The sequence below is a fragment of the Catharus ustulatus genome, chromosome 12 (genome assembly GCF_009819885.2).
Source record: "Catharus ustulatus isolate bCatUst1 chromosome 12, bCatUst1.pri.v2, whole genome shotgun sequence".
Taxonomy (NCBI): domain Eukaryota; kingdom Metazoa; phylum Chordata; class Aves; order Passeriformes; family Turdidae; genus Catharus; species Catharus ustulatus.
This window is the reverse complement of record NC_046232.1, coordinates 11,671,420-11,696,604: the sequence shown is the minus strand read 5'-3', so window position 1 is coordinate 11,696,604 and position 25,185 is coordinate 11,671,420. Positions and strand designations below refer to the sequence as shown.

At 42.6% G+C, this 25,185-nt stretch overlaps 1 protein-coding gene across 1 annotated transcript in view; it reads left to right on the top strand.

Annotated features, from left to right (window-relative positions):
• The window catches only part of HDGFL3 (HDGF like 3), a 43,488-nt gene that overhangs the window by 8,437 nt on the left and 9,866 nt on the right, over positions 1 to 25,185 (top strand). Inside the window, exons 2-5 of the mRNA XM_033070587.2 lie at positions 13,836 to 13,912; positions 17,179 to 17,317; positions 18,606 to 18,764; positions 20,317 to 20,463. Coding sequence (XP_032926478.1) covers positions 13,836 to 13,912; positions 17,179 to 17,317; positions 18,606 to 18,764; positions 20,317 to 20,463 — 522 coding nt within the window. The remainder of the gene's footprint in view (positions 1 to 13,835; positions 13,913 to 17,178; positions 17,318 to 18,605; positions 18,765 to 20,316; positions 20,464 to 25,185) is intronic.

The following is a 25,185-nucleotide window of genomic DNA, read 5'->3' as shown; positions in this document are numbered from 1 at the left end:
GTATGGACCTTACAGATGTCACTGTGGTGTCACTGATGTCAACTAAGAAACAGTGTGTCAGCCTTTAAAGTCAGGAACTTCGTCCTCCTTGGTCTTGGAAGGCACCTACCAATGAAACCACTTAAAATACAAAGAGGAAAACTACACTGAAGGCAATGAGTAAAAGAAACTTTAAGTCTGGGAGAGCTCAAGATACAATTGCACAATAATGCAAACCATTTCTGGGAATCAATCCCATATCAGACTGGATTACTGAATGTACTAAATATAAGTACATATTGAAACTTAATAATAACACAGGGAGTGACCTTACAGAGATGTGTAGCATCAGTCTGGAGATGCAATCCAGGTGGGAGAAGCAGGAAAGTGCAAAGAGAGGAGCAAAAGCTGGGGTTGCAAGGAGCAATTCTGGAGTTGCTGCTATTTCCTTGCTCTGCTGATGTGTTTTGCATACAAAGTCATTGGAACCAAAAACTAGCTCTTTTTTGCTAGTTTTTCTTCAGCTTCACAAAAGTTATCTTTTACAGCATTCACACCTCCATAAAGGGTTACTGTCAACCCTTTCTTTTAATTCTTGGAGGACAGTGTATCTTCTTCATCTGGAATCTCTTCCACATGTAGAAAACAAGAATCCATGTCTCCGTTCCTGTTACTCTAGTCTCTAACTCATTGTTTGGTAACTAGGAGGCAATTCCTGCAGCTCCTCTTCCGCTTAATCCTCTGGGAGATGGTTGGATGTAGGGCACTTACAGTTCTTTTCTGTGGCACTGTGGGTGTCTTCTGTGGGGAGGGAGCAAGGGAGGGAGGTGTCAGTGGAGCAGTGTTTGGTCTCACATGTGCCATGGGCTGCCTGACACAGCAGCATAAGGTGATGCCAGAAAGCAGAGCACTGTACCTCCAGAGATTTGTATCCTTCCTTCTCTTGAGTTTTGCTTTTCTCTTTCCTACCTCTGCTTGTGCAGAGACCAGCCAGGCATGATGGCTGAGTGGGGGCTCCAAAGCCAGCAGCCGTGGAGGGCTGTGTTTGGCACCCCTCAAAAGAAAAGCAAAGCTGTCCATGTATGGCCTCCTTCCTTTCTTGAGATAGAATTGGTTGCTGAACACTAAATCAATCCCACCAGCCCCACTGATTGCTTTTGGTGTGTGCATTGCCCTAAGTGTCTGTGTATTTTTCCTTAGGTTCGTTTAACATATTCCCAGTCTGTCCTGCACAAGGCTGGACCATTCTCCCTGTTGCACCCTGTGGGCTCTGCCCATGCTGGCAGGATGTGTGTTGGTATATGGGATTGCTGCAGAGTGCCATGACCTTTGCAGCACACTGGTTATTCAAATGTAACTGTGGTCCACTATTGGCTTCCTGTAGTATTGATGCTTCCAGCTTTCTCTCTCTGACATTGCCAGTACTTTTTCCCAGCTGTGTTGTGTTTTTCCTTTTGCAGACTGAATTTCAGTTTACGTGCAGCTCGTGTTTCTCACAGTCCCAGGACTGTGAGTCAGTTGTCACTGGGTTTACAATCACTGGGTGTAGGGAATTGACTGCATGTTTCTGCATACATACCTGAGACTATCTTTGAATATCTGCAAAGGTTCCCACCTTGCTGTCCCAAATGCCACTTCCAGAAGATGGAAAAAGGTCTAAGGGAGGCAGATCCTGGCAAAAAATACATCTAAGCAAGGCATTCATGCCAGGCACTGTGTCCTACGGTAGTGGCATGTTTTTGTCATCTTTTTCTTAAACATAATTAGTTGCTTGTTGGTTTTCAGCCCAGATGTCATAGTTTCCATCTGAGCCAGTGTAAATTTGTATTTCTGTTAGGATTTCTTCAGACTCTATTATCTGGAATCCAATTAAGTAGTGTTCATTCAGGATTAATCACATGTGGAAGTGTTTGCAGAATTGAGGTTCCTGTGTTGTTAGCAGCATACTGTTACTGCTGTATTTCATTATCCCCCAGTAGGAAAGGGCTTGGGAATTTCATGTGTTAGTTGCCCTGCACAAATGCACTCTATGGCTGTCCTGGGTGTTATGGAATAGCAGAAGGAAGATGATACCTTATCCCAGTATTTGGCTCTCTAAAGACCATGTCCCAAAGGCAGAGAATGAGTTTGACTGCATAAAGATTCCTTGATTTCAATAAAACTGCTTACATGTGTTCTGCCATGCCTGTAGAAACATAAAGTAGGACTGTAGCCTAAGGGAGAAGCCAGACGCTCATCTTAAAAAAGAAAAATAAAATCTGACACTCCTTACTGCAGTGCCTCTCCAGATACCAGGACTTTTAAAAGATATTATTGGTGCAGCAAACTCAAAAGATAATTCTTTTCGTATGGTGTCTGGATCAGGTGACTTGCATATGTGCACATTTTCAGGTACCCCTTTTGCTGCTTTTTATCAGAAGTTCTTTTTCAAAATCTTCCTCTTGTGCAAAATTTATTTTATTTTGTCACAGTCAGTATTTCTATCACAGCTTGTAGAAGAAGGTAGCATAAAGCTATTAAGCCTCATGGTTAGAATTTTAATGTCTGCAAAGTAGTAAGTTTGTTCTATCTGATAATATTTTGTTTTCTTTGCATTTACTTGTGCAGCTCTGCTTTGGAGCTTTTTAATGTTTGTAAGGTAGTGGGTCAGTTTTGTGAACAGGTTTTTTGCATTGGTACTTCTGGTAAAATGACAGGAACTCCTTGTTAAAAGATGAAAACAGATTAGAGAAGACACATTTGTCAGATGGGGCTCTTCAGCATTAAAATGCTGTGAATGTTTGCTCTTTATCTTTTAGAAGATACTTTATGCCATCTCCTGCCTTGCAAATGAACGGATTCACCTGTGTATATAATTGCCATGTTATTGTGCTGGATGGGATCTGATCATACAAAGACAATGGCTTTGTTTATGCTGCCAAACTGTATGCCCAGCTGTGCTTGCAGGATCAAGCCTCTAGCTGTTAACTTTCTAGAAGGCCATAATAATAAAGATTTTAGTGGCAATATGTTCAGAAGATATGCCAGCTTCTTCAGCAGATGTGGGAGAAGGGGAACAATTTTTTCATGAGAAGCTTATACTTTTTCTGAAACATTTGCTGCTAGATGACGGTATTTGCTTGTTTGTCAAATGTCAGCTAGGCAGTGACCTGCTATAATGACAGGGGTGTCAGGGTTGGAACCAAGGCAGATTTATTGAAAATTATGCCATCCTGAATGCTGCATGTGAGGCTGAATTGGGGATCTTGACAGGTTAAAGCAATGTGAGCTAAAATGCTGTGGTTGTGGGGCATGGTTTGGACACATCATGTTGTCATCACCACTGCATTAGAAAGTAAAGGCAAGTGACAGAATTTAAATTTTCAATAGTGACAGAAAAGGCTTTTGGTTGGATTTTCTTGATTTGTATGAGGTCTGTATAAACACTCTGTCTGGATCCTGGTATAAATCTATGTGCAGTCTCCTCTAATGTCCTTCCTAGTTCCAGATATGTGTATCACTAACCAAGTCCTCTTTTATTTGTAATTGCCTTTTCCATTTATTTGCACAACATGAGTTAGAATAATATGCAGTTTCTTTATAGCTGCTTTTTAAAACAAAATAGCAACCTGATTTAAAACATGCTTAGTATCGATGCCATCCCTGATTCATAGGTTTTAAAAATTTAATATTAATGTATGTGGGAAATATCACAGTTCCACACACGTAATTTGTTCCTTGACAGCTTGGATCCCTGAAATTAATCTTCTGGTTACCTCTCCAAGTCTGGGATAGAAATGAGAAACAGTGATGGCCAGAAGGTATAGAGATGGGGAGTTGGAGAAAATCAGAGACAGAAAGCAGATTCTGGGGTAAACTTTGTGCCATAACTGCAGCTGAGTTACTGGGTTTTGTAGGTAACTTGTGTTCGTGGCTACACCCTGTTCTGAGAGGTTCTTTGAGAGTAACACAAAACACAGACACATGCTTCATACATCTATTCAGTTTAACATATATGATAGAAACAAGGGATATTAAAAAGTAACTCTTCATCCTACACAAATATAAACATATAGGCAACTTCAAGCCCATGATTAATCCATGTGAATTAAAAGAGAGTACTCACATGCTTAAAACACTTATTTAGTGGTTTTGATGTAAAATATATTCGTTATAATGATGGGCTGCCACCCTAGCAAATCTGGTCACTACCATATTGATGCATTCATCTTGTCTCTGGCATTAATGCCACTTGTATTTCTAAAAACACATCTTTTTGTCTCTCATGTTTTGATTACTTCATTTGAGTTATTTTTTCCTAACATGGTTTAGTAATTAGGATTTAAGTTCATAGGCCTACAGTACATAATAGAGTGCTTTGTATATTTTAATATAGTTTCATTCCTGTAAGCTGCTGCTTGAGTTTGGAGGGGCTGGATTTGAGGAAAATGTTCATTTTAACAAATAAGGTTGCAATTCTTTAGGGACTATCTAAGTAAATTTCAACAACATTATATTTAGAGTCAAAACTAAATGAAAACCCTCATTCTGAGGTGTTGGAAGCCAAAAAATGGGCAGGTGAGGAGGGCTATGATTTGACTTGGAAAAACTTGTTCCTGAGTCTCTTTAGGCAGGAGGATTAAAATTCCTAAGAGTTTAACCAAGAGTGGAGGACTTTGCAAAGAAGGCATTTGGCACCCGAATGGCAGCCCCTGGAAATACCAGCAGAGACTGAAAGCAAACCCGGTAAAAATAGCAGAGCTGGGTCCAAGTGCTGCACAGAGACCACTGTGATTCCATGTATCTTTTTTCATTCCATGGTTTTAGCAACCCAGTCGACACAGGCATAAGTTCCATCTTAGCAAAGTAGTTTGAGGGTTTAATGGCTTGTTTTGTGTACAGGGTGGCTGAGGCTGGGGGAGTAAAGGAAACAATTATTTGTTATTTACAGTTGTTAGGTTTAGAGTGACCAGGGGCTTTCAGAGACCCTGAGCCCTCCTGCAGGAACACGTTTGCAGCTTGGCAGCAGAGTAAACAGAAAAACCTGCCTTGGCAAAATTATTGCAAATCACTCCCTTTCATTGCCTTTGCAATTAGATTTCATTGCTTCTCATTCCCAGCTTGCGTACATGCTGCTGTTTTTTACGTGTCACTTGCATCACAGCAAAACAACTGACCTGTGTGCCAGTGCTGCTGGGTGATCAGACCTATCCATAGCCTCAATACCCAGCCTGAGGCCTCTCCCAGCCCACCACCTAGCCATGGGTGCTGGGGTGTGGTGCTGTGAGCGTGCTGCAGCCAGCACCAGGCTGCAGAGGCACCTGCACCGGCCCCGGTGCCTGCAGACGCGTTGTGTGGCTGCGGCGCTGCGTGCGCAGCTCAGCCCGTGCAGGCTGCCTGTGCCTGCAGAGCCTGGGTGGGTGACAGGGCACATCAGCTCATGGTTCTGGGAAACAGAACTGGATGTTGGAATGAGCTGCTTAAATCTTGCAAATAGATGTTCTGGTGTGAGCACATTAAGACCATGAGTCTTGATGTTCTGTGGGTCCGCAGAGAGCGGCATAATGAAGACAAACACATGCTTGGCTGTGTCTCCATTCCCTCTAGAGGACTGGTAGGACATTCAAAGTCTCATCTCTGCTGCTGCACCTGAACCTCAGAGGGTTACAAGTTATTAAAAATGTTCTGTGTTTTCAAGGGACAAAGATTTTGTGTTCTTTTCCCAGGTAACAACAGTAAGCATTTTCTGTATGCAGGCACTTGTTCAGTGGCAAGGAGTGTTTCAGGCCCCCCTTAGCTGCAACTGGTGGTAAGAAAACAGATCACAGAGGAGACAAACAGGAGGGTTTTCTGTACCCAGAAGCCCAGATAATAGTGGAATCTCCAGAGTCTCAAGCTTGAATCCTCCCTAGCAGGAGCTGGGTCTGCAGTAAGTGAAGGAGGTTGTTCCTTTCCTTGTCTCTGGTGTGTGTGTGCCCACCCTGTCACAAACTGGAGGACTGTGTTCTCCATCAATCACATTTCCTTCCCCAAAACAATCTTAGCCACAAGTTGTAGTGTCAATAAGGTTTTGTGTATTTTTGGGAAGCTGGACTAAATACTGCACAGGGATGCTCCATATTCTTAAGCCTGGAAATATTGTGTAAATCTGGTTTTTTCAACTGACTTTTTGGGATAGAAAATGATATTGAAAAAGAAATGGTAAATTAAGCCAGCCAAGTCTAGGAGACCACAGTCTTCTGAAAATTTGCTTACCTTTGGCTTTAAGTGTGCTGATAGGAGTAGAAGGACTAGCAACACTTCTTTTAATAAAAGCTTGGGCATCGGAATATGGAGCTTTGGGTGGAACAAATGGGCCTCAAGTATAAATTCTGTTGTGTGTATGACCGAATGTCAACACTCTAGGCTGGCTGCATCTAATTGAAAATGTTTTGATTAAGTTAACTGGCAAAAAAAATCCTACCTCATGAGTATAACATTCTTCCTTAAAACCAAACAAAATCAATGAAGTAGTAACATTCTAGTATAAATATTGTGAGGCAAAAAAGTATTCTTCAGTCTGTAGAGTTCTTATACCATCCATGCACTCCTTTGAGCAGATGAGATACAGAAGGTGGCAGGATTTATCTGAACACTTGGGGAGGAAGGTTATTTGGTCTTTTAGAAGAGAGTAGGAAGGCAGAAATACAATGTTTGTGAATGTCCAGTCCCTGAAATTTCTTACTTATTGATGTTTTGAGTGGTTAATTATTTTTTATTTGCTGCATATCTTCTAAACACATTTTTATATGTGCATTTCTTGCACACTTGTATATGTCAAGACAAAAATATTTGTGGTAAGATGGTAAAGCAGGATAACAAAATTTTGTCATCAGAAAATGCTTTCGTTAGGTGTTAGTGGGCTCACCTGATTTGCTTTGGTGGGTGTACATTGCAAACAATATTTTGATATCTGAGAAATAATTCAGATGAAGGAGAACCAAGCCTTTACTGTGCTCAAAGGGAAGAAAAGTAAATGTTAAATGCCTCAGAGCTGGCAATATTTGTTTAAAATAAACAAGCTCTTCCCGCCCATACACAAATAAAAAGTAATTTTGTGAGCCATGAAACTTAAGAAGTTTATTTTTCTCTGGATTGCTTTTGTGTGGATTTCCCAGTGTCTGATGTTTTGATTCAGCCTGCATTGCAAGCTGTCTCTCAGCATATGGACTACTTGTCTGCCCATCTTCTGTTGGACAGCCTACTTATCACAAAACATGGGGAAACTTAATATCTCTCTGGCCTTTCTGCTTTTGTCTGGTTTGGCAAAATTGGCTGATGTGTCCCTGAGTTATTGCAGGTAAGAGTCAGACTGAAAACAATGTAGTTACATCCTTTTCTTTCCTTAGGGAAGAGACTGGGAAAAAAAGAATCCTAGTGGTAGCACCATTGCTTCATTCACAGTAGCAGGGATACACTTTATTTGGAGAAAACAGAACATTTCTGCAGCAGCCTGATTTTGGGGTGTACTGACTGGGAGGATTACAGTTTGGTAAGCTGAAATGCAACTCTGACAGAGCTGGAAGCATGTGTTACTAGGAATTCCTCTCGTTTTAGCAGTGGACCTCCAGTGCTTTATAAGGAGTCCCATAGTCCCCATTCATAAAACTGAGACCAAAGTGAATGCAGTGGTTCATGTGGCCAAGGTCATCCCAGGGGCCAGTGGCAGAGAGGACTTGTCTCTGTATCCCCTGAGTCTCCTCCTCTGACAGTCTTCCATCCAGCAGCCCCAAAATGCAGAGGACTTGAATCACATGAATAGATCAGTTATCTACAAAGCCATGCATATAGATACCAGTCACGCAGAACTAAGCTCTGGCCCCATTTTCATATTGGAGATTAAAGCAGCTCTGCAGAAAGTGTATTTCAACTTTCTGTCTTAAAAATATGCTGCTAATTAGGGATGTAAAGGGGCTGAACTCAGCTTCAAGACTGCTGATCTTTCCTAGTGAGACATTGCTGCCAGCATTGTTTGGACTGCAACTAACCCTTCATTGTCTTCTATCTCGTTGAGGTCCTGAGCATGCACAAAAAAAAAGGAGGATTGATGTCTTTATATTGTCATTTCTGGCTGTCTGCAGGATACCCTTCAGCCATTTTCAGCAGTGCTCAAAAGTATGCTCTGCTGGTTTTAATCTTGTTTTGCTTTTTGTTTTTGCTGGTGGCACTCTTCCATGCCCAGAGAAATTTTTAATTTTTACTTTTGTAGCTGTGCAATTCCACCTTATTAAGTTGAATTCTGCTTCAAGTCTCACCCTTCACAGGGTTATCTTTTTTAATGGGTGAAAAAGTGCATATGCCAGCATTCCACACTACGAGTTCAGGTATGTGATGTACATTGGGGAGTAGTGCTCTGCTTCAAATATCAGTCCTGATACATGAGAGAAAAAGTCAGCAGCCTCCAATCAGCTTTAGTTGGATTGCTCTTCAATTTTAAGCACTATGGAATTTGAGTCACAGTTTTTAGCTTGAAGCAGGTTGAATTTTATGTAATATATATATCTATATATATTTTTTTTTTACATATTAGGATCCTCTGGGGGGAAAAAATTAATATTTTACATCTTACAGAGCAGTATTTTAAATAATGGTTTAGAAAAGATACTGCTATACTGCTGACTCCCAGTAGCATTAGCTATTAAAAAGCATAATAAATCCATTGGAATAAAAATGTTGTAGTAAAGCAAAATATCCTATTTTAATAATGGATTTTGAAGAGTATTGCTTTTATCCATCTAGAATTCTGCTAATAAGCCAACTGCAAAAGATTAAGCTGCTTGCATGTGTTGGGCAATAAAAAGCAACTTGAACCACTTTCCAGCAAATACTCCAGGCCTCTGCTCGACTGCTGTGCAGCGACTCCAGGGATTTCAGTGGCAGATAGGGATCTCGGCAATGGTTCTGTGTGCTTTTGCCAATCAAAGGCATTTACACTGTGTCAAAACAATCAGTGATTACTGCTCTGCAGTTTTAATTCCCTCTTTTTGTGAAATAAAAGGACTTGTTCTTGTGGTTTCGGTGCCCACATAAGCATCCCTGCATGCTGATGTCAAGTTTTCTTTTCTGTAAATGGGGACCTGATAGGTATTTTTGCATAATACCTTTTTTATTTTGGTGTAAAATTCTATTGGAACACAACAGCCACTCTGACATCCTGGAATTCCTGCTTCTGAACAGCAGCTTATCCAGAGCACAGAGGTTTTGTGATGCCATAAAACATGACACCTGCTGCCCTGCAGCTGGAAGCGATGGGATGGCTCTGGGATGGCTCCGGGATGCCCTGGCGGGCAGAGCAGCCCCTTCCCCGGCGCTGCAGTAACATCAGCAGGGCACAGCGATGTGCGAGCCCAGCGGACACAAAGCGTGCCCGGCTCTCCGTGTCGCACAGACATGGTTCCCATTTCGCAGGGAATGCAGAGCTCTGCAGAGCACAGCACCCGGAGGGGGTGCAGCTTCCTCTGCTTCTGCAGCAGCCCTCCCAGCGAGCTCCTCCGCCTGTCAGGAACACGCCACGTTCTCCCACAGGCAGGCACGGGGATGATTTGTGCTTGTGGGAGCCGCTGTTGTTGTCCTCACTGGTTCTGGCTCTGCAGAGCCGGTCCAGCCCACCCAGCCAGCGCCTCGCTCCCCAGGGTCCGTAACCTCGTGGAAGGGAGCACTGCGGTGTGAGCGCTGCCAAAGCCACCCCGTGACAGCCACTGCGAAATACTCCCTGAGAAGTCAGCGACTGAGAGCAAAGCACAGAGCTGCACACACATCCTAACCGGGGAACTGCAGCGTGAGGATCCTGACAGATCTCTTGCCTCCACATTGGTAGTCACTAGCAACACGGTTTGATAAAGCCCCGCTCTGGCTGGAGAGCACCGAGCTGAATTTTCTGTTCAGTGTTCTTGACCCCAGAAGCCTGGCATTTGTTTACCGGAAAAAACCTCGCAGTCACATCTTTAAAGCTCTGCTGCTTGGCTGGCAAACAAATGCTGGGCAGTGCAGCTCTGCTGAGGTTGTGCAAAAAGAAAGCAATTGTTATTCATTAAGCAGATGACAGCAACGGGAGCTAAGGGGATAAAACTCGAAATCTGAAACCACCTGCTTTAATTTTAGCCATAATTGAAGCGGCTGCCCGTGGTGTTGCTGATGCACATATCAGATTTGCACGCCATGCGCTGCTCACACTGATTTCTGTGGCAGCAAGCTCCAGCCCGCTCTGGTTCAGGCAGGGATGGAGCTCTGTTTGATTGCAGGTTATAGCGGGTACTTGAGAATCTGTTTGTTTCCTTCCAGGAGCAAAACACAGTCGCAGTCTGGCTCTCTGATAGACAGATGCTTTAGTCATTAGTGAGGTTTCTGTGACTACAACACTGTGTTCTACTATGGGTGCTCTTCCCTCTTTTGTTCCTGGTTCAAGGCAGCGATGCTTTTTTTGCTCTTGTGCTCATGCGCTCACTCTCTTCCTCTCCCTCCCTCCCTCTCTCTGTCTTTGATCTTGCTGATATGGGGAAAAATATCGGATCCAAATCTGCAGCATATTTAACCAAAACATCCTGTAGAATGGGAATAAATTGTGACTGAGTGCAGCAGCAGGAGATTGCAGTGTGGTTGCTTGTATTGCTTGCTTTCTGCTACAACAGAACAGCAGCAATTGTCATGGAGTGCAGGGTTGTTCTGCAGCTAAATAAGCACGAAGGGACTCCATGTTCAGAGGACCAAGATGGCTTTACTGGCAATAGGGAGACTGGGCAAATCTCTCACAGTCTCTAATGCAGGGATTTCTGTGAAAGAGGTAAAACGGGAAGAGATCTTTTCTAATAGCAGACAGGGTCTCATCCTTCACTAAATTCCCTGGAGTTTCTGCCACAGAGTTCAATGGCCCTAAGATAACACTGTCACTTTATATCCAACCTTGTTACAGTACTAGCAACATAAGCCCCAGAGCTGGGGAGCTCAGAGCAATATCAGTGAAGGAAGGAAAAGTCTTGACCTCAGCTGCAGAGTGAAATGTTAGAGTGGGAGCATTAACAGTCTCTCCTTGAGCTGTTTGGTGCAGATTTATACTGCATGTGTTTGTATGTGTATGCCAACTCCCAAAAGCTATGAAAAGCTTTTTTATGGTTTCCTGTGATGATACATAGTCAGAAGGGATACTTGGATGAATAAAGAAATATGCCACAAAATGGGGAGCAGGTGAGCTGCGTGACAGATGTGTGTTCTGTCCTTTGTTGATTTGGTGCCGCTCCTTAGCTAACAGTATTAAGTGCTGGGAATAAGAGAGAAGGCTTAACTCCACTTGGGATGTTGCTTAGGAGATCCTCACTGCTTTAGAGCACAGCACATTGTGTGATGTAAGATCCCCAATCCCTTCTGATCAACATTCCCTACTAAGCATGTCTTCATTCCCCCCGCTTTACTGATCATTTACAGCTGTTTATTTCATGAGAGATTCTGAGAGGGCTGAGGCAGTAACTGGGCTGTGCTGCTCTGTAATGCAGCCCAGAGCTGGCGCCGTGTTTCAAGTGGCCAAATGACATTTGCACTCAGGTCCCAGCAGACACTGTTTGTCTCAGTCAAAGGAGTCCACATTTTTCTGGGATCTGGTATCTGGACATCTTCCTTGTCACAATAAAGAGGAGCATGTCTATGACATCCAGACAGTCGAGGTGTGTCACCCCTCCCTGTACTTGGTAAACTGCCAGCACAGCCTTTTTTGCTCTGACATGTAAATACTTCCATCTTTAAGGAGCCATAAAATGTTTTGCAGACATGCAGTATCTCCCTGATTTGTTATCAGTTTGGAAAGGGAGTTGCAGTGTTTTTAACCTGCAGTCTTTTTATCACTCTTACAATAAGTCTAATACCTGTATTTAAATAATTAATTGTGAGCAAATAGCAACATTATGGGCATTTTTTATAAAAAAAAAGACATAGTTAATGTCAGAAAAGGATGAACTCTAAAGTAATATCTTTAACAGCCTTTCTTCTATGTACTCCTGATGATAAAGAGGACACCAAAAAACCTGTCATGTTGTTTCAGTTCCTCCTTTCACACAGCTGAGCTAAAAGCAAATGCACGTGTTCATTCTCCATCAGTGTGTATTTTCCTTCTATGTGCATTTAAATAATAGAGTCTCCTTTTATTTATCAAATTATTAGCTCTGTTAAGTACAAGAAACAGTTAATTGCTGTGCCCACAAGGCATGTGACACCTGTGACAGGCCTGGATTGTCTCCTGCAGACTGCACTGGGCAGTGGATGCGCAGAGACACATGGCCCAGTGTGCCAGAGCCCCACCATACACACCCCCGAGGGAACGGGTTGGAAGTGCCCTCAGATCTCCAGATTTTGGTGCAGCTTCAGAGAATGTTGCAGTTAGACCTAAAAGATAGGCATCCATTTCTTCTACAGAAAGGAGTCCTGTGATGTTACAGTTCCACATGTGGCTCTCGTTTCTCCATCCCCAAGGGGTGTCCTTGCAGAAACACCAAAAGGGTTTGAATTCTTACCAAAGCTCATACTCCTTTGAAAGCTGCGTAGCCAAGCAGATGCTTTACCGTGAAAGAGGACATCCTTTGAAAACAATCTGGAGCTTATTAATCAATAAGAATTCAGTGTTAGGGGTCCTTCAGCAAGAAAAGAGAAAGAAAGCACATGTGGATCTGGCCTCCTGAGTGAAAGCATGCAGGTTCCATCCCTGTGCTCTGCTGAGGAGCAGATTTTGTATAGCACTGTTATGTCAGCACTTTGCTCTCAGTTGCAGTGACATTTGGCAGGATTTGATGTGCTTATGTCGAGACTGAGTTGCCTTAGACCAGGCACCAAGCCATTCACCTGCTCACTGGTGCTGCCCTGTAGATATCTAGATTCATTAGGCTCTCTCTTACCCAGAGAGTTCTCTGGACACTTAATTTCACACACCCACATATGCTCAGAAGTGCCATTTCTGGGAAGGCAGGCTCTTAGATCTTATTTAAAGCTTTGCTGTGTTTCTGGGTTATGTGGGTTGGCACCTGGACTCTCTTATTTCTGTTGCAGAGGACTACAAAATTAGACATAGACAAGATTAAGTCCTGGGCCTCACCTCCTGCCTCACACTCAGACATTGGGAGAAGGGGTCTGGGCACTGCTCAGACTGCTCTGAGGGGTTTGTTCCAATACCAGCTCTGTCTCAGAACACCCTCGGCATCCCTCCTTCCACTGCTCTGCAGCTGTATGCTGAGAAATACGAGGCCAGGATTAAAATGTGAAAGAAAAGAGAGGGTAGAGAGGGGAGAGGAAACTAAAACCAGTTATCAGGGTGCTGCAGGGGAAGGAGAGTCCCTGGCCCCCCTCCCTGGTGTGCATTACACATTTTACACTCTGTACCACCATCACCACAGGAAGCACCACTGGGAGATTGTCCAGTTTTCCAGCTGCAGGGTCCCAGAGATAGCATCTGTTCCCCATTTGTTGCAGAAGTTATTGAGGTGGCTGTGTGAGACAGGCAGGATTACCCTCTGGGCTTCGATGCCTTTGATGAGAGGCAGCATCTGAAGTTAACACTTAAATTAAGCAGACTTGATTTTATTGCCTTTGTGTATTATAATGCCCATGAAATCATTAAAACTTTGTGTGTGCTCCTGGGTTTTCTGCTGTCTCCCTGCAGTATTTCAGTCATGTGCTGACTTTGTGTGACCTGCCTGCCTGAAACACCAGCAGCTGTCTTCCCTTCCCCAGCCCAGCACACAGTGGGACCTCCCAGGGCTGCAGGATACCTGTGCTAGCACCTCCATGGCTCGGTAGGGATTCTTGGATGAGGGACACCACTTTTGGGAATAATCTTTTTTCCACTGCTTTCTGTCTTACAGATTGATGAACTTCCTGAAGGAGCTGTGAAGCCTCCAGCAAATAAATACCCCATCTTCTTTTTTGGGACTCATGAAACGTAAGTGAATGAAGATGACCTGTTCATTTGAAAATGTCTTTTTCCACTGTAGCTAACATAATTTCCTCTGATTTTATTGGAACAAATCCTCACTGAAGCCACTGGGAGCCTAGACATAAGTCCTGCAAGCCCAACTCATTTGTATTAACCAGTGGGAGTGAAAGCTGAAAGTACTTGGGAATGCTGCTGTCTTCATGGTCTACCATGAGCTGAACATAAAATCCTGTGTTTGCTGTAAAGAAATGTGTTGGCATGAATTCATTAATGGGTCTGAAAAAAACCTGAACTCAGAGGCAGGGACAAAACATTTTTTACTTGGATGTCCATGATAGCAGAGTTCAGGATCTTGTGTTTGGACATGTTTGAGCTCGTGTCCTGTGTGAGAACTGGCTTGGTAGCTTGTGATAGGAAAGGAAGAAGAGCCCAGAGTCTCAGGCAGTCCTCACAGAGCTTTAAAATCTGTGCACTGCTGGGAGATTTCTGCTGGGATGTTGTAGGATGGAGCTCACAGAAGTGATGGAAGAACTGAGCTGGCTGAGCTGATAGGGAAAGAAAGGAATCACAGCACAAGAGGTAAGTTAGGACTCATCATAATTGCTACAAAGTACAGAGTTTCAAGATTATAATGTACATGTCTCTAGTTTAAACTATGTCTGAGGTAGTTAAAAAATGTCGCATTCAATTTTGTATTAAATATTTGAATTTTAAAATTTTTCCTTCATCATTTGAAGGTAACATGTTTTCTAGAATTCCTTTAAAACTGGAAAAAATGAAATTCTGATGATATTTTAATTCAATGTTAGAGGCCTGAAGATTTATTTTAAAAATATTGTTTATTTTTAAAATTTTAATATTATTCCAGAATATGATAAACTCCATAGCTCATATAGCGCATTTTATTTTTAAAAAATCTTTAAAGGCATTTTAAAAAATGCTTTATAAAGTCCATAATAGCCTCTTTTTGGTTAAAATAGTTCTTCTCATTGCTAGAATGAAACAATCTGATATTTTGATATCTTGTGGTCTACTAGTACTGTCACAAAATAATCTGAAAAGAATAAAGTTTAAATAAACTTACAATGCTTTCAAGTCAGAAACCAAAATGTAATTATTTTTTAATGGAAGCATCATTTTTTGAGAAACATTTAAGAAAAAAACTGACCACTTTTATTCCAAAATGAGTGAATCCCAAACAGATAATCTCTTTTGTTTTGGATTTTGTGAGCTCATGATCTCACTTTAGCATCTGAAACAGGAAAAAGTTTGCAGTTCCTACTTTACAAATGTAAAAGCCTAACTGTTAAAAATAAACTGTAGATTGCAGCTCCTTAGTTTTATAGCAGAGCAGTAGAAACTTATACTCTCCCAGTGGCAATGAATGTATTTCAGGCAAAGATGTAGACAGCTTTTCAGTGCTTACTTTACATAAAAGGCTGTAGAAACACTTCCATACAGTACTGTTGAGCTAAATTAAGGTAGCTCATACTAACTTATACATACTACTAGTTTTCCTTTGTTATTTGTGTTAGAATTGTTTGTTGATATTTTTGACAACAAGGAGACATCTCCTGGTATTAGCAAAAATGGAGATAACATAATTTATTCAGTGGAGCATTTAACATTAACATGAGATCTGTTAGTTTGGAAATCACTGTTTGGCTTTCAGGTAGAAATGCATTCTTGGCTTTGTAATTATATAATTAAGATATTTCTCAATATCCAACTGAGTGTGGATTCTGTGCTGTCTCACATGGAGTTAGAAGGAAGCTCTTTCCTCAGGGACTTGTCATCTGATGCCTTTTTAGCAACCAGTTGGCTCTGCACTGGCAAACTACTTGGCCAGTGGGATGATTTAAGTGAATGGAACTTTGCACATTCATAAATGTTGGGCATAAATCAGGCATTAATCTGAAATAATGATTGCAGAAAGGAAGAAATATGATCCTGTGATTAAGGTATTAGAATGAGACTGAGGAGAGCTGGTTTTTCTTCTGTACCCTGCTATCAGTTTGAGTTTGACCTTGGACAAATCTTTGTGCCTCAGAAGCCCATCTGCAAAGAAGGGCAGATTCCCAGTGCCGTGGTGAGGTTACAACAATGAATGTGTTGGACATGATGGAGCTCCACAATCCCACAGTAATGGAGACCAGAGAGTTAACATGAATTGCAAAGATCATCAGGAAAGTAGGACAGTGATTATGGTGAAGGGCACTGGGACTTGCTCAGCTCTGGTCATTGATGACACAGAATCTTTACATGTGGGAATGAAGGGATTTTTTTGCCTTCATTGTTTTAATTTAACTTGTGATTACAATCTCAATGCCACAATGCAGAATACAGTAGATATAGATACCCAACAAAAAGGAAGTTATGCTTTCTTCAGTTTAAGAGTTAAGAAGAGTTTTACTGTAATGTGTGTGGAAAAAGCAGGACAAATCATCACTCTTCTTCTTTTAATAATTATTTTTCCCTGCATTGTGGTGCTTGTGCCTGAAATTAGTTGGCCCAGTGAGCAGCTGACTTAGGCAGCAGCAAAGCACAAAATCCCTCCTTTGCTGTGCTGTCTAAAAAACTATTTGGCCACAAGCACCCTGTGTGTCTCATTGTTTCCTTGTATTACTCATCTGCCTATATTCATCCATTGTTTTTTGTTCTTATATGAAATTATAAGATTTTTGGGAAAGAGAATTTTTATTGTGTTTGTACAGAATTTAGGATGCAGGGGGCTAATTCCAAGAAAGCAGCTCCCAGGCTTTCTGGCAGTATAGATAATAATAAATGCCACTGCTTTTTCTATCCCATAGGACAAGGGAAAAAATTTGGCTCATGGGTCCTAGGCACTCCTTACATGCTTAACTTTTCATGTGGCATTTTTGAGGCCTGTCTGGATTGGAACACTAGGATTGGAAGTTTGGTCCCTTGCTATCACAAGCAATGACATCCTAAGCTGTTTCATAAACTTTCATAAACTGTTCAAGTGCCATTTCCCAGCAGTAGTTAATAAAATAGAGATGTTTCAGTTGTTTCTAGAGATACCCAGCATGCTTTTACTAAATCAAACATCAGGATGGTGAGCCAATCCATTAAATCAGACTCACAGCAGTAACTCAAAGCCAGTGTGACAAATAAATAAAAAAATAAAAGTAGAAAAGAAATTATGGAATGAACAGAAGAATAGGGGAAACGTTTGCACTGTTACTGTTCTGATTTTTTTGAAGAGGAGAGTGATAAGTCCTTTTTTGAATGTTACCTCTGTTAAAATGCAGTGCGTTCCTGGGGCCCAAAGACCTTTTCCCATATAAAGAATATAAAGATAAGTTTGGCAAATCGAACAAGCGAAAAGGATTTAATGAAGGCCTGTGGGAAATAGAAAACAACCCTGGAGTAAAGTTTACTGGATATCAGGTAAATTATTTTCACACCTATTGCTCCTTATCTTTCTCGTTTTCTTCTTTTACTGCTTGTCAAAATGAGCATTTTAAGAGTGATGTGTAAGGTTCTGGTTTTGAGGGAGCAAGAAAGTTTCCCAGCTCTGGTAATTGTGTAATGTAAAGACAACTGTGGTCTCACACTCTGTGACAAATGGAACTTTAATCATGCTGCAGAGTCTTTTGCTTTCTATGATATTCTGGGGTGGTGAAGTGGAAAATTCTGCAACACATTTAGTTAGATTAAAAATGGATGGTTTTATTTACTCCTGTACAAACATGAATAATTTCTGTCTTCTTTCTGTTGTTTATTTTTATATCAGGCTCTGTGTATTTTACACAGACCTTAAGGTCACTGCACTTTTGATTTTTGCATTGGTAATGTATAACACACAGTGCCAAAGCTTAGAGGAGTGAGGAGGTGGAGGGTTAAGCTGCTCTTAGGACGCAGCTGCTGCTGTACAACAGCTCTCCCTGTTGGATGTCCAGAGCAGAAAGTCAGTGAAGCTGGAGGAGGAGAAGAGTAGTTGGTGGGCTGTATAAAACAAAGAACTTTTCTCATTAAAAAAGTGTGGTCCTTTGAAGGCAGGAATCACCTCCAAAAGAAGGCAAACACCTTTTACATTATTATCACAAAACCCTACAAGCCAGAGATACAGACCACCTGCAGAAAAGCTGCTGCCTCTCTCAGTTCCTGTTTCATATTTTCAGTCCTACACATGTTTTGCATACACTTGGGGATTTTTAAAAAATCCAGTGAATAGTCTGTGGGAGATGGGCTGTCAAAGAGTGCTCAGCCTGCTGGTCTGGGTTTGCTTTTCCAAAACAGAGAAGTCTTGCCCTTTGAGGGGAATATAACAGCCATCTTCTCTCACAAAAAAGTTTCTCCTATTGCAGCCAAAGTCTAAAAGTTTCAGTAGTTTTTCCCAAAGTAGAACATGCCAGCAGAACTGAGCAGCCCTTAGTTCTTCTCCAGAAAACATGTTTTTGTTATCAGATCTTCTGTTTCTGTGTAAACTCTTCAGAACATGCTATCCCAGAATCTGCATCTCATAACTGAGTTCAAGTGGTGACTGAGAAAATTGCCTTTGCAGCCCTTTTTCATGATAATTGCAAAAATAACCTGAGCTCTTCCTAACTATAGAAATTAAATTGTAAGCTGTCCATTTCCACTATTTCTATCTTCAATGCAGAACAAAAATCAAGCAATAAGTATTAGTGGTATTTTTATTATTTATGTTATTATTGTTGTTGTTATTTTAAAGGCAATTCAGCAACAGAGCTCATCAGAAACTGAAGGAGAAGGAGGAAATACAGCAGATGCCAGCAGTGAGGAGGAAGGTGATCGGGTAGAAGAGGATGGAAAAGGAAAAAGAAAGAATGAAAAAGCCGGCTCAAAACGGAAAAAATCCTACACTTCAAAGGTTATCTTCTGACTTCTCCTGTTGTTACCCATGGGCATTTATAACTGGAATACTGTTCACCTCATGGAAATTTGTTCTTCCTCCTTTGGCATTTTGATTCTGATATCATAATAGTGTGTTCAAATAGGCAAAGGGGAGTGCTTTTACTTTGTCTCTTTGGGGAGGCACCAGTTGAAATACACTGCCCTGTTCTAGTGCCCACACACTGAGAAGAAGGTGAAACTATGGGAAGGACATCAGAAGGGCTGGAAAGAAAACCCATGCAAAGATGGATTGATAGGTTTTTGATCATTTCAGATAAGTCCATCCCCAAGAAGAAGAAAAAAAACCTTAGGAGTGGGCCTCCTGGGGATCATGAGTTCAGGTTTGGTTCCTGTCCAGGAGAATTGCAGCTTCCCTCTCCCATCTCCCAGAAAGATCCGTTAGGGTCAGATGTGCTCAGCTGCTCCTCTTGTAGCTGAGTGTAAAATACTTCAGTCCAGGATACAGAATGGGAAGGAGGCAGAACTAATTCATTAAGCAGGGAGTAGGATGCTCAATTTGTACGTGTAAGACCTGCACTGTGGTACCTACCAGCCCTGTTAATGTCTTAAGTAACAGTGTAGATCAGGAAGCTAAGAGTAATATGTCTGTCTCACAGTGGCTGGTGGACATAATCCCCTGAGAAGTGACACCTTTGAGTTCATACAGACTTCTCACTTGTCACCTGACAAGGTGAAGGGGAGCAACACTATAGTCACTTCCTCTGGTGCTGTGTGTGCCTCCAGAGCTGCACTTAACCTGCAAAATTGTGGAAAGTGTGGCAATTTATTCACATTCATGTTATTCTTCTCTGAAAGTGAAAACTAATTGAAATGAGAGAAGCAGGCAAACAATCTGATCCAGGCACAGTTTGGGGGAGAGTGTGAATTTTTGTGGTTGATCCACAGAACAAGATGTATTTTCACCCCTTTTGTGTGTTTTACATTAGTAATTCAGGTCTGGTCTACCATCTTCTTTCCAGAAGACTCTGGGCAAACACAGGATTATGAAAATGGTGGCTTAATGCCACAATTTATCCTTTTGTACTGTAGAATTGCATAACATAAAGGGAACAGAAAAGATGTATTGGTTCCACATGGCTCTAATGTTAATATATTAAAGCTGTCAGCACTAAAAAAAAGTATGGAAAGCAGCTCTGCTAATGTTATTCTCATTTTACATCTCTGTGTTTAATCAAAACTTTTGTCAAGCTGGCACCATCTGTTTCATTAACTAACAAAACCTACAGGTGACCCAACACTAATACCCAGCTCCTATTACTGTGTCTGTCTTTCAGTCAATTGAGCTGCCAACCTGTGCTGAACACAGAATTTCACAGAAATTTCCTTCATTGGTGGCAGTAACTCCAGCCACTTCACCTGAAAAATGCTTTTCACCCTGTGTATCTTCCCCAATATTCACCTTGAACAGGGAAATGCATGATCAGACAGCATTCCACATACATTTCCGAAGTGTCTTTCTATGGCTGAAGCTCAGGTTTTAATTTTAACTTTGTTGTTGATTATTTTAGAAATCCTCCAAGCAGTCACGAAAATCTCCTGGAGATGAAGATGATAAGGACTGCAAAGAGGAAGAAAATAAGAGCAGCTCTGATGCTGGGGACGCAGGCAATGACACAAGAAACACTTCTTCAGATTTGCAGAAAACCAGTGAAGGGGTAAGGAATCTTCTGTTCCTGTCATTCACTTCCCATGCATTTTGCTCCCGGGGTCTCTGGAGCCAGGGGTGACCTGTGTGTGCCATGTGCCACCTTCTTGGGTTACATTTCAGTGCTCAGAATGTGTCTAGAACAGAAACATGGACTTGGTGCCTGCAGTGGTACAAATTTTGCTCTAGAGAAATGACTGAAAAAGAGCATTATTTTTGTTCTGACACTTGCATAGATGTCAGCTGAGAGGAGCTACTGAAAACCATGAGCTGGAATGATGCAAAATTGATGTGAGAGCAGAATCAGACTGTTTGCATAATGCATGTTGGCTCACTAACAGGGGGAGCCTGCTGACCCTTTCACACTTGTTTAATTTGTGCAGTCCCAGTGTCTTCTTTGGAGTTCATGAGAGTTCATGTGCACATTACAGATTCTACATACTGTGGGTTCCAGGGCAGATGCTGCCCTGGGATGTGACCTTCCAAGGATGGGATATACAGTCTGTTTCAGAGCAGCTTCATACAATCTCCTTGTGTGTTTGTGTCAGTTGTGTGTTCATATCAATATCACTTTGTTGTGACCACAACAACAAGATGGGAAGGCTGCTGAGCAGGGGGATAAGCCAATGGTTACTCAGCCACCTTTAACAACCCCTGCTATTTCTGAGCCTTTGGAGCAGCAGAAGCCTCTCTGCTCCAGCACTTACAGCTCCAGCTCAGAACCAGTCCTTGTGCAGGTCCCATGCCAAGGCTCTGTCACGTGGGCAGCAGCCGGGCTGGGCTGTCACAGGAGCTGAGTGACACGAATCCCCAGGTGTGACAGGAGACCAGCCAGCACAGGCTCTCATCTGACACTGCTGAGGTGCCTTAGCACCCAGCTGTGTGCTCAGCCACAGCCCTTTCTCACAAAACACAGCCTCTGGGGAGCTGCTCTTGTCTCCTGCTAAAAAACTCCTCCCAGAGCTTCCTTCCCTGTGTCTCTCTGCACTGCAGTGTAATTGTTTTGTGACTCTGCTTTACAAAAACTTTGATAGGTGGCTCATGGGGACACGAGGAAAATGTGCCCTGAGTGTCTCCCATTCACTCTGACAAAGCTGCTGGCTTGAGCTAGAGGCTGCTGCAAGGAGACACTGCCCAGCTGTGCCCTCACAGCTCCTCACCCACAGAGTGTCAGCATGATGAGTGTGGCCCACATTCTGCCTAGTGAACCCTGTGACACTTCCATGTCTTCAAATAGGTATATGAGTGAGAAAACCGAGGTAGCAAGAGGTTCAGCAGGGCCTGCTGTGTTTCCCATGTTTGTGGCAGTGACAGGGGATATGTCTGTGAACTTCAGGCACATTTTCCATGTACGGACAAAATGTTTACTGAGTTTGGTCAGTCAAGTGGCTAAAACATCACACAGGATGTTGGCTTTGTGGCTGTTGACATTCGTATGGCTCTTTCTTCTGGATGTGACATGCTTGTGACATGCTTGGGAGGTAGAGTCCAGCATGCTACAACATTGTGGTGCTTCTCAGCATTTTTAGGATTTCAGATATTTTAGCCTCTGTGCTGAAATACTGAAATACTGAAATACTGTCAACAGTCTTATCCTTCCTGCCAGTATCACGTTGAAGAAATACTCACAGTCAATACTGTCATGAGGGGAGGTGGCTCTGCTCTGATTTCTGCAGCCCTACCATGCAACCTTGAACTCACGCTTGAACAACCAGTCAGTTACTAGGTCTTGGATGCTTTTAATGTTATGGAGAAGGTAGAGTTTTAGTAATATGGATTAAAGAGTCAGTGGGGATGTGGTTTTAAGGGCAGCTTGAGATAAAAGCACTGATAAGTTTGGAAAAGTTCACATCCTGATCCATATATTTCACCTTGGGCATTTCTGCTGCAAAATCATCATTTCACGCATTAATCTCTTCAGCGTTTCACTGAGGTTTTGTCAGTGCAATTCTCTTTGAGCACCAGGAGGGGACACTCCATCTCCTGCTGCTCCTCAGAACCAGACCAAGCATGTTTTCACATCTGCCTTTAGAAGACAGAGGGCACTGGGGGAAGAGTGGCAGGTTCTTGTTCAGTCGGTGTTGAACAGCAGCGTGTCTGGATGGGCGAGCTGGGGCACGGGGCCAGCTGTCCTGTGGGCATTGCAGCCACGACCTGCTGGACACCCAGACCAGGGCTTTGCTGAGGGCATTGAGCTCCTCCAGCCCACACTCTTGGACTTCTCTGCTGTAGAAAGGAAGGCTGGAAAAGACCGACAGGTACCTGCAGATGGGACGTGATCCTTCTGTTCGCACACATGAATTCAGAAGAATGTCACCAGCAGAGCTGAGATGAGATAATGGTCTGTTGAGAATGACTTGGCTGGTGAGCAGGTCCCTGGGCCAGCAGCAGGCCGTGGGTGAGGATGGGGTTCCGCGCTGTCACAGCCGCTGCTCGCGGTGCCCAGAGCGGCCCAGGCCGTTGGGGTGGCCGTGAGATGGCACCAGAGCCCTGTGCAGTGGGCACGGCCTGCACACCCTGCTCCTCACATGAGCTGTGCAGAGACACCCTGAAGGCACAGACAGGCAAAACAAGGACAGACGTGTTCCATTCCCATGGTTTTGCCACTGGGACCGGCTGCTTGGGGCCGTCCTGCCCCGGGCCGTCTCCCTGGGCTGAGAGGCCTCCAGCCCCTCTCTGCCCTCCCAGGCCTCACTCCCCGCTGGAGCCACCGAGGAGACAAGCTTTCCTCTTAATAATACCACCAATAATGAGGTGGTAATTAGCTTTTATAATGCCTGGACACATCTCCCCTCCTCAGATCAGATGGAATCTTGCCTTTTAATCACACTCTTACCCTCAGCATTATAGGGATCTTCTGGAAGGGCTAAAAGCCAAAGTCAGATGATTGCAGGAGCACCTTCACCTATATTTTTTAATGAAAGTTCTAACCTCCAGGTGGTAGAGGTAAGCTTGAAAATGCGAAGTGATGGCTTCCTGAAGACTCAAACCCAGAGCAAATAAAAGTACTTTCAGAGCTATTATATTTTTTTCAGTCAATTTCATACTGTTCAAGGGCTCAACTTGTGATTTGCTTTTTATCCCTTGGGTAGAAAAAGGTGCTTTCTTTTTTTATCTCCATCCCTTAGTTTCTGAGCTATTCATGAGTACTACAGGCACTCTCAAGAAAGGGACCTCAGTCCCAGCCATAGTTGGTAATTGTGTGCCATCACTACCTGTTTTTCAAGCTCTTTCCCTAACTGCTGTTCTTTGATTCTTTCCTCAGAAAGATGCAGAGCCTGAACCCCAAGGCTTGATAATCCAGTATTAATTAATAGTGTATTAGCTAAAACAGCCCATCCCAGAGTTTGCTCAAATCTTGAGTCACGGAATCTTCCCAGAACTGTTCCCTGCTGTTAAATACTAAATTATTTTGGCTGTCTCAGAACACGTAAAGAGAATTTTCTGGTGGAAAGCTATTCATGGATCTATGTTGTTTACTTTCATGATATTAAATTAGCTCATAAATTGGTGAAATCATGGCAGCAGATTTACATTCCTCATTTAAATCTCTGGTGACTTGTGTCTTTACTTCTTGGCTGGCGTAACTCTGAATACCTAAACTACTTTTTGCTTTTACTTTCTGGATGCCCACATACTCATGTTCAAAAGCTGTCTATGGTTCTGGCCTTATTAAAGAAGGTCAGGGTCAGCACACAGGGTAATGTGGCAAGTTTTCATCTTGGTATTCACTGTTTCAGTGACAGTCTGGGCAGTGTGTTGGTAAAGGAGGCATTTACTTGGTGTACAGGTGCAGGAGGGGAGTGATTTTACTGTCTTCAGAGAATAAATTTGCTGGAAATGCAATACATTTTCTTGCTTCTGCTACAACCTGAATATTAAAATGGAGTAAAGGACTGTGATCCTTTTACTCACACTGACAATCAGTTACCAACTGAGTCAGTGGATCTATTTGCAGAGGCAACTGCCAGCATGAATAAGGGGATCAAAATCTGGTCCACAATTACTGCCATCTGACACCATTGCATTTAGGAGAACATATTTAAAATGGCCTGTGTCCAGGCTTTTTTGTTGTGTTGTTCTTGTGGGGTAACAACAATCCCAGTTACTGCTGGGAAGTACAAGTGCAATGGCCCAACTGGCCAGAGAAACACAGGTTACTGTGTCCTTCTGATGTGGTCTTGAGATGTTTGGTTCCTTTGCTCCTCTTTACTTGTCAAAAATAACATTGTTCAGGCTCTATAACAGGTTTGGGAGGATATCAGCATTGAAAGCATAGCATTTAGGGCTTGGTTCAATGTAAAAGCATTTTGTACAAAAAATGAAAACAGTATGTTTTTCTGTCTGATTTTCTTTTCCTGCAATTTGAGGCATGCTAAAATCTACCCTTCAGAGCAAAAGATAACATTTGTAAGAATATGTCTAAGCATTGCACAGTAAAAATGTCTATGTAAGAATCAAATAGTGGCATAGTATATGGGTGTAAAGAGTTCTGTTGTGTGCTGCCTTCCAGTAGCTCAGAATAACAGCACTGCTGGCTAAGGATGTGGGACATAACTCAGAGGAAAAATAAATGTCTGAATGCAAGTTGAGATTAAAGCAGTCAGTACAGATGAAATATTTGCAACTCTGTGTACATTGAATCCTGTAACCACTTAGACCTCAAACCAACCTGGAACAACAGCTATTGTACAGAGCAAGTAAACAATTATCCTTCTGCCAATGCACTTTT